The 8,722-nt window shown below is 48.3% G+C and overlaps 1 protein-coding gene across 2 annotated transcripts in view; it reads right to left on the bottom strand.

The window, feature by feature from the left end:
* MATN2 (matrilin 2) overlaps positions 1–8,722 on the bottom strand; it is a 100,402-nt gene that overhangs the window by 39,191 nt on the left and 52,489 nt on the right. For both annotated transcript variants that reach the window (XM_006753182.2, XM_006753181.2), the window contains exon 4: positions 2,894–3,016. In XM_006753182.2, the coding sequence (XP_006753245.1) occupies positions 2,894–3,016 (123 nt within the window). The remainder of the gene's footprint in view (positions 1–2,893; positions 3,017–8,722) is intronic.

Raw genomic sequence — 8,722 nt, forward strand, 5'->3', positions numbered from 1 at the left:
CCTCAACTGTGTAAGTCAAGCTTGGGAGCCTTAACTAGCGCGATCATATAATTTATTGTCAATCTGGAACCCATCGGAAAGTGAAAGGGCGTGCAACTGAGAACTGAGCCAACAGGCTCGCACTGGGCTCGTCCTGGGTCAGCTGGGATTTATGGTCACCATATTCTTAACGTTCCTTGCCCATCTACATACGGGCCACCCCGGCCAGCTGCTGATGGAATTATTCCAGGGTCCCTCCCAGCCTGTGCTCTCCTCTCAATCCCCAGCTCTAAATCGGAGCGCTGGGAGTCTCCAACTTGACCAGCCCCTTCAGACTGATATTCTCGGGCTGGGCTGCCTGTGTAGCTTTCAATTTGGCCTTCTCCCCGTGAGCCTCTTCCTGATCCACCAGCTCAAGGCTTGCCCCTCCTGGCGCAGCCTCAGCCCCCAAACTTTGAGAGCACTGCCACCTCCACACCATCACTGTCCTTCCTGTCTCCTCTTCCTCGGACATCTGTCCAGTTGCTGCCCTTCCTTCCTTGCCCGGATCTTCCCCACCCCAGCCTTTCGGATGTCCCTTCTGTAGCCCCCATTACCTCTCTCATTTGCTTTGGACTCAGCACAGCCCCATTGAGCAGCAACCGACCTTCTGAGAATTAGTTCAGTCTCTCTAACCAAGGTCACTGGCAACGAAGGTCCACTATCGCTTAATCATCTCACTCCCAGCCTCTAACAGGTCTGGCTCTTGGTTGAGGAGGAGGATGACAGGAACACCTGATGGACGATAAGACCGGGGTCGCACATGGTCCCTCCCCTTTTCCCACCCTTCTGCTTGGACTGCCCCTCTGAGGAAAGGCAGACATTCTTAAATGCTGATAGCAGCAGCAAGAGAAATGCCATCTCTAATAAACACAGCCCACAACAGCTCCCTGGCAACCACAAATCTACTTTCATGCCTAATGCTCTTCAATAAATGTCAAATTCCAGAAGTTATAGCAAAACCCTCAGACACAAAAAGGTTCTCTACTACAAGGGACAATTAGGCAATTATCTGGCCACACTCAGAGAACTGGGTTCCTCACTGCCCTCCAGTTTCTCAAGGGCCAAGGCAGACCCCCTACCCCGGTGTGGCCCTAACTGCCCGTCCTATCTACTCACTGTCACCCTCACAGGCTCTGACTCGCCCTGTCCCCCTCCCCCCCCACACCAGACACCCTCAACCTGTTTCCTGGTCTTATTCCCCATGGCCTGGTTTCCTTCTACCCTGTAGCACCCAAAGCTACTACTCATTTAACAACCAGTTAGGGAGAAAGTAGTATGACCTCATTTTGTTAAACATTAACAAAAATGTCTTGAGGTGGATACTTATATGGGGCAAAGTCTGGCAAAAAAATACAACAAACTATTAGTGATTTTCTCATCTGTTTAAGTTCCTCGACAAAAGTATGTTACTTGCATGATAAACATTAATGAAGCAAACATCATAAGAGTTGGTGCTTACTATGTTGTCTTTTTTAAAAAATATATATTTTATTGTTTTTTTACAGAGAGGAAGGGAGAGGGATAGAGAGTTAGAAACATCAATGAGAGGAAAACATCGATCAGCTGCCTCCTGCACACCTCCTACTGGGGATGTGCCTGCAACCCGGAATTAAACCTGGGACCTTTAGGTCCACAGGCCGACGCTCTATCCACTGAGCCAAACGTGTCAGGGCACTATGTTGTCTTGTTTTGCCAGTCTTAGTGGACGTGGTGCCCTGCCACCTAGCGTGGTCACCACCAGCAGATTAAGAAAAACATCAACTCTAAGGCCCAGGAGGCCAATTCCGCCTGTGGCCCTCTCATGAGGAGGCTTTCAGCCCATCAGTTTGTCACAACAAACAAACCCCGATGCTCACCCCTCCCCTGCAAAGAGCAGGCCATCGCCCCTACTTCATGTTTTGTTGCTTTTTCCTTCCACGTCCTTACCTGAGATCAAGGTAGCTGGAAGATGTAAATTCTATGCGCAAAAAAAATCGTTCATTGTTTTGTGGGGAGCAAGACACAACAATAAGATATGAGGGAGAAAATGCAGGATTTACTAGTAGAGTCAGAAAATGTAGGTTCCCGTTCTGATACCTGTGGAGGCCTTTTCCTTCCTTTCCTTCAGATTTTCTGCCTCCTAAGTTTTCAATTCACTTTATTTAACGCCTACTATTTGCCAGGCAGTGTTCGTTCATGGAAGGATGAGGCTGTGCAAGTTTCAAGGGCTTTGCAGACAAACTGGGAGGTGCCAATTGGGGATTTGCCAGCTGCTCTGCAGGTGCTGAAGGGAACCAGTCTCCATCACTGAAGAGTGTGTCACCCCACCTCTCCGCCCTCTCACCGGGCTGTGGGGTCGCCACGCGGGACACTCCTCAACTGACTGCAAGTTCCATGCACTGCCCTTGACACTCCATGGCTGGGGCTTCTGTTTGAGGCTACTTGTTGTTTTCCCCGGCCTGCCCTGAGCGCAGGTCTAGCACTTTGAGGTGCCACACCACAAGGCAGCATGCCACCAGGTGACCTTCACGCACATGACACGTGAGCTGTGTCTACGTCGGGCCATCCCAAACGCCCACCCGTTTTCCCTGGATGAAAGGCCACCCAGTCCTTCCCAAGGGTTGCCGTAATAGACAGCGAGCGATATTTACACAGATGATTATCATAAACCTGCCTTTTGCTGAGCGCCCGGAATGAGAAAAGGCCAACTTCAGGCATGAATGAAGTCTTTAAAGCTCCAATTCTAACCACGAGACCAGAGGACTGAGCACTTGGCCATAACTCACAGGAGAGTGACTGGGTATGTGCGGGGAGGGGGTTGGGGGGCCTCCCCCTCCTGCTTACTATGCAGGCTAGTCCTTCCTCCTCCCTCCGGGCTGCAGGGAATACTCACCCACACACCTTCTCCCGTCCTCGGCCAGGGAGTAGCCGCTGTAGCACTGGCAGACGAAGGAGCCCAGCAGGTTCACACAGAGCTGCTCGCAGCCGTGGTCCTCGGCCGCGCACAGGTCCTGGACTGAGGCAAAGTCACAGCATTAGAACGGCCGAGGGCCACCCTCCGCACAGAGCATGCAGCACGCAACTGCGCAGCACACGCCAAAATAACTTTTGAAAACATTGAAAGCATTGATATACGATCATCGCGGAAAAGGGCACAAACATAGAACAACCGATAAAAGAAAATCCACCTGTAAGCCCCACCCCACCCCCCTTCGTGCAATCTACCACCCAGAGGCCACCGCTGTTAACATTCTGGTGAGTATGTATATGCATACTTTTCCAAGTTGAAATTATTCGCCTCTATTAAATGCATTAAGTAATTTTAAATTCACAGCCGTTTTTACTCCCTGCGTGCCACTGAAAGTGCTCTGGGAACACTGTGAGCGGCTGTGAGCTGCCACGGGCAGGCGCTGCACTGCTCTGCCTCCGGTTCCATTCCTACTCTTTGAGAACCAAGTGCTTTGTAGTCAGTCTGGGCAATTTATACGGAATAGTCTGATGCTGTCTTCAACATTTTGTAGATGGGAAGCTGAGAGAGGGCACAGAGGAAAGGCCTGCTACTCCACCCAAAACACGGCAGGTCTAAGAAGAGCCCCTCACTCCCAAGTCTGCATCGGCCCCGTTGTTCACCCTTCTCCTCATTGCATGTGTCCACCAGAAGGAGCTTTGAAAATCCTCTTTGCCATTTATGTATTCACCCCAGTAACAAATGAGGAAAATGGGAAGCCAGAGGAGGTCAGGGAGGTAACAAAATTTACTGGGGAGAAATGGATGTATGGTTATTACTGGTCAGTCCTATTTCGGTCAAATATTTATCATATGTCCACACAGCACTGAGCCCTGGCTATTTATTAAAATGCAATGTGAGAATGCACTGTAGGCCCTGGCCAGTGTGGCTCAGTTGGTTAAACATCATCTCGTGCACCAAAAGGTTGCCGGTTCAATTCCCAGTCAGGGCACATGCCCAAGTTTCTAGCTCCATCCCCAGTAAGGGGGGTGCAGGAGGCAGCGGTCAATGTTTCTCTCTTATTGATGTTTCTATCTCTCTCCCCCACTCCCTTCCTCTCTCTAAAAAATCAATAGAAAAACATATACAACAAAAAAGAATGCACCTCAGGAACGCATTTACTGCAGTGGAACTAGGACTATATCAGAGGGTGAAAGGTTAAAGGCATTTTCAGTCCATCACTGCTTCCGTCTCTCCTTTGCAGAAAAGGGCTGACAGGATGCCATTGTTTCCCAGCAGGGAGAATGACTTGGTTTCATAAGTAGGTCTTCCAGTAACTTCACCATTAAAGTTGGAGGAAAAATCAAAGATAATAAATGGATTGAATATATTAAAAAAATAATAATTTTCTCGGGTTAATATGACAGCTATGAATTAACTAGAAAGTCTGATTAATGCCTAAATCCAATAGCTATACTTTAACATCATTTCCTAGGTCTTTGAATTTTATAGTTTATTATGCTTTTAGATAAATATAAAATATCAAATTGATAAAGATAAATGCTGAGTAATTCATTGCCTACTAAATGCATTATAGAATTTTTTAAAATAAAATCTACATCATAACATTAAAAATGCTTAAGTCTAAGATCCCACAAATAAGGATTCTGGTTATAAAATGTTAAAAGAGGTATTTTCGTCCCAAATCAATAAAGTAGATTTTTTAAAATTCTAAATGCAAATTCCCCTATTTCCTACCAGAATAATTGTACCTTAGATTTCCCCCCCCTCTCTGTGTCCAGCGGGAACCTGCCTCACAGTGGTTAGGGAGGAGCGGTGAGAGCACGGGTGACTGTGAGTCTCTTATTTATAAGGATCTGTTTTCACATTTTCCAACAAGAACTTATGACAAGAACCTTCATAACAAAGCAAAAAAATCACCACATTACCAAAGCACGCCTTTGAATTCGCATTTCAAAAACAACGAACCAGGACCTTGAAGCAATGATCTCTTTTCCAAAAGTCTTTCCCCTCCGAGGGGTAGTTAGAGGTCACAAAATGCTTATTCCTTCCCGGACGGGACTGGACCCCCACGTTCGAATAACTGCAAGCCCCCGCTACAGAAACGGCCATGTCTGACCTCCACTGCCCCTGAGAGCCATCTGGGGACCTTTAGAAAAACTCCACGCCCAGCCTCCACCCTCCCTAAATGGGACTCACAGGGGTGGGATGCCGGCAGCTCACAGGTAACTCCAAAGTCCTCACAATCCTCCAAGAAGGCGGTGCCCTGACCCAGACGTCAGTCCCCCACTATTAACTCCATTTATTAACTAAGACCACCAGCCTCCATTTCCTTCTTTTAAAAAAAAAATATTTTTTTTTTAAATTGATTTCAGAGAGGAAGGGACAGAGAGAGATAGAAACATTCGTGGTGAGAGAGAGAGAGATAGAAACATTCGTGGTGAGAGAGAATCACTGACCGGCTGCCTCCTGCACCCCCTACACTGGGGATCGAGCCTGCAACCTGGGCATGTGTCCTGACCGGGAATCGAACCGTGACCTCCTGGTACAAAGGTCGACGCTCAACCACTGAGCCATACCGGCTGGGCTCAGTTTCCTTCTTTAAACAAACCTCAGAATTACTGCAGTCCTTGGTCCCCTCGGACGGACGCACCGTGAGGGTGCTGAGGGTGGTGGGAACAGAAGGATAACGGTTCGGATTTCAGAAGGACAGTCCCACAAACAGCAAGCCTGCCCGTTGGCTTCATGGCTGTGGCCTTTCACGCTGTTTCCAGGAGGCTGGGGATTTATGACCACTGGTGAGCTGTACTGTCCCGAGGGAAACCATGGGGTAAAATTAATTAAAGACAACGGAATAAATACAGACGAGGTTTTGACAAAACAACGGTTGTTTTTTTGGCAGCGGTCACTTCCATTTGAAACAAATACAGACTTTTTTTTGGATGATTCCTTATGCTTTTGAAAAACAGCCCTTCTTTTTCTCACAGCCTGGGAGGGTTTCACTGAAGGGTGATAAAACCCTGGGGGCGGCAGAAGCTCCGGATTCAGAGCTGCCATTACCCTTCTAGATCTTCTTTACCTGATGACCTCCCCATTTGTGGCTCACGACTTCAGTCCAATATCACCTCCTCCAGGCAGCCTTCCCAGGTTGGCTGGACTCCTTCCTCCGACTCCCTGGCACTGTACACGTGGCTCTACTCTTGCTCCTCTGCATTTTCCCCAGGGTGTTGGAAGGACCTGGTTGCAGTCTGTCTGCTCCACCGGCACGTGGGCTTGGTCTGCCTCAGTTTGGATTCTCCAGAGCCTAGTTCCGTGTCCTCGTGCATGTAGCTGGTGCTCTATACGTGTTCATCTGCTGAATGAACAGTGGCCAAGGTCCAGGCCCCGGCCTCCCAATGCTCGGATGTTCCTCAAGTCCTAAAAATACTCTCCTCCATCAGAAGCGGGGTCATGGGAAGATGAGAGAGAACGGAACAGAACTCCTCTCTCTCCTCATCTCGAGCAAGAGAGAGCTCAGAGAAAAATTACATCTGGGAACCAGCCCCCAGCTGCAGACACCAGGAGAATGATCGCGACAGCTAAGGACCCGCTACCTTGCTGGCTGCGGCATCCCCAGTGCCTAGCACAGCGCCTGGCACAGTGCAGGTGTTCCATAGGTACTTGTGAATGGACAGATGAACCCGCATCCATGCAACACAAACAGGATTGACCAGGGAAACTCCCTCGCCAATCTCACCTAGGCTGTAAGCTCTGAGACAAACAGGGTGTGTTCTCTTTCCTCAGGCTGCTGAATAATACCATGCGCCTCATACAGTAGGTGCTCAATGAGATTTTTAATAATATAGGGTGAGCCCCCAAAATGTATACCTACTTTAATTTTGAAAATGAAATCTATTCTAATAAACACTGCCTTTACACTGATTCAAAGTGTATGTGTACATTTTGGGGGGACACCCTATATATTTATATGACTGACTGAATTAGTCAAATCTGTTCAAACTGCTAGAAAAACAACAGGGAATAAAATAGATTTAAAACATCGGTCGCCCGATCCCTGTCCCCATGGAGCCAGTGCTGTGTAAGAGCCAGTTCCTACCAACTCACACACCAGACTGCACACCTCTTCCCAACTCCACAGTCATCAAGGCCAAGTGCATTTCCTGAAATCAGCTGCGGTTGGCAGTATTTACACCACAGGAATTGGTGAACAATTCAAATCAGAGCTTTTCCCCCTGGAGAGCTTTTCCGACTGAGAGGAGCCAGGCATAAACAAAACAAAGAGTTAAAACCACATATTATGTTAGATGCTCTAGGTGCTGCAGAACAAAATTAACAGGAAAAGGGGGTTGGGAGTATGGAGAGTAAGGAGCTTCTGTTTTAAATAGTGTGGTCAGAAGGTGATCTCACTGGAAAGATTATTTTATACATGGACCTGAAGGAGGAAATATGGAAAAGTAGGGACTGGAACCTTGCAGGAGGAGATAAAGGGAAGTTAGGTGTCCTCAGACAGGGGTGTGGGGGGAGTAAGGCGATCAGATCGAGTGAGAGAATAGTGCCTCTGGAGCCAAACCTGGCTGCAGCTGGGTGATTTCTGTAAGATTTAATTTTCCTAGAGGTTAAATAATTAAGTGGTGAGGACATCTTATTGCAGCTGGTAGGTACTCAGCAGACATTAGACTGGGGTAAAGACAGGTCTTGGTGGTGCGGGCCTAGTTAAGCATGGAGGAGAGGTGAACCCCACCCACATGCTGCCGACATCACAATTCTAATTACTAGTAGTGTCACTTTGTTGGGTGCCTATGAAAACCTTACACACGGACCTCAGATCCTGACTCCTTTAAATAATGTCATGTATCTCTGATCAAGTTTTGGTCTGTGAGTTCTATTCTGAATTGATCTGATACAGCAAAGTAGGAAATTCTGAGTTTTATAACGAAAGACCCCACTCACCACACTCAAGCAATGCCTCGCCAGACAGCAATCCTTAGCACTGGCTGAGAGTCCGCAAAATGTGCTTGCTTCTCTTAGTTCCTGGAGAATTTTAGGAGGGAACGCTGTGCTCAAATCCCTCCGCAGTGTGTCCCCCAGCCTCTCCCATGCACCGTAGATTTCAGTGCCTTCCTTCATCTGTGATCTCGAAACCCTGGCCTGGTGCCTGGGCCCCGAGAACTTGGACCACTTTCATCTGGTTACACTGGACCAGGAGCTGGGACAAAGACTGTGGCTGCTGTAGCTGACGTCATCCTGGGAGAAATCCGAGGGCTCTTACTGACGTTTCAGAATTTTAGGCAAGCCACGTTGCGTACTGTTGACATCAATGACAATTTAATCTCTCCTTTGGAGTTAAAGCAAAATGAACACCCTTAAAGACATGCTCCTGCTGTTATTTACGCTAAGATGTAAAACTCAAAACTGATCGACCACACAACGGAGGAGAGAAGAGTATTATTAGGGCTACTAAAGGCCCAGTGCACGGAATTCGTGCAAGAGTAGGCCTTCCTTCCCCCCGCTGCCGGCACCAGCTTCCCTCCAGCACTGGCTTCCCTCCGGCACCCGGGACCCAGCCCCAGCATCGTCCGGAAGGATGTCTGGAAGGACGTCTGGTCTAACGCTTTTATTTATAGATTTCACTCCCGTGGGAACCAGTGGGATCGACACCTCCTCAAACTCAAAAGCTTGTCAGAGTTACGCTCCACAAACACAGGCAAAACCCAAGTGTGAGTGTGGGGGCCGGTCCCCTTCCTTTATCTCGTG

The sequence above is a fragment of the Myotis davidii genome, unplaced genomic scaffold (assembly GCF_000327345.1).
Source record: "Myotis davidii unplaced genomic scaffold, ASM32734v1 scaffold390, whole genome shotgun sequence".
Lineage (NCBI taxonomy): Eukaryota > Metazoa > Chordata > Mammalia > Chiroptera > Vespertilionidae > Myotis > Myotis davidii.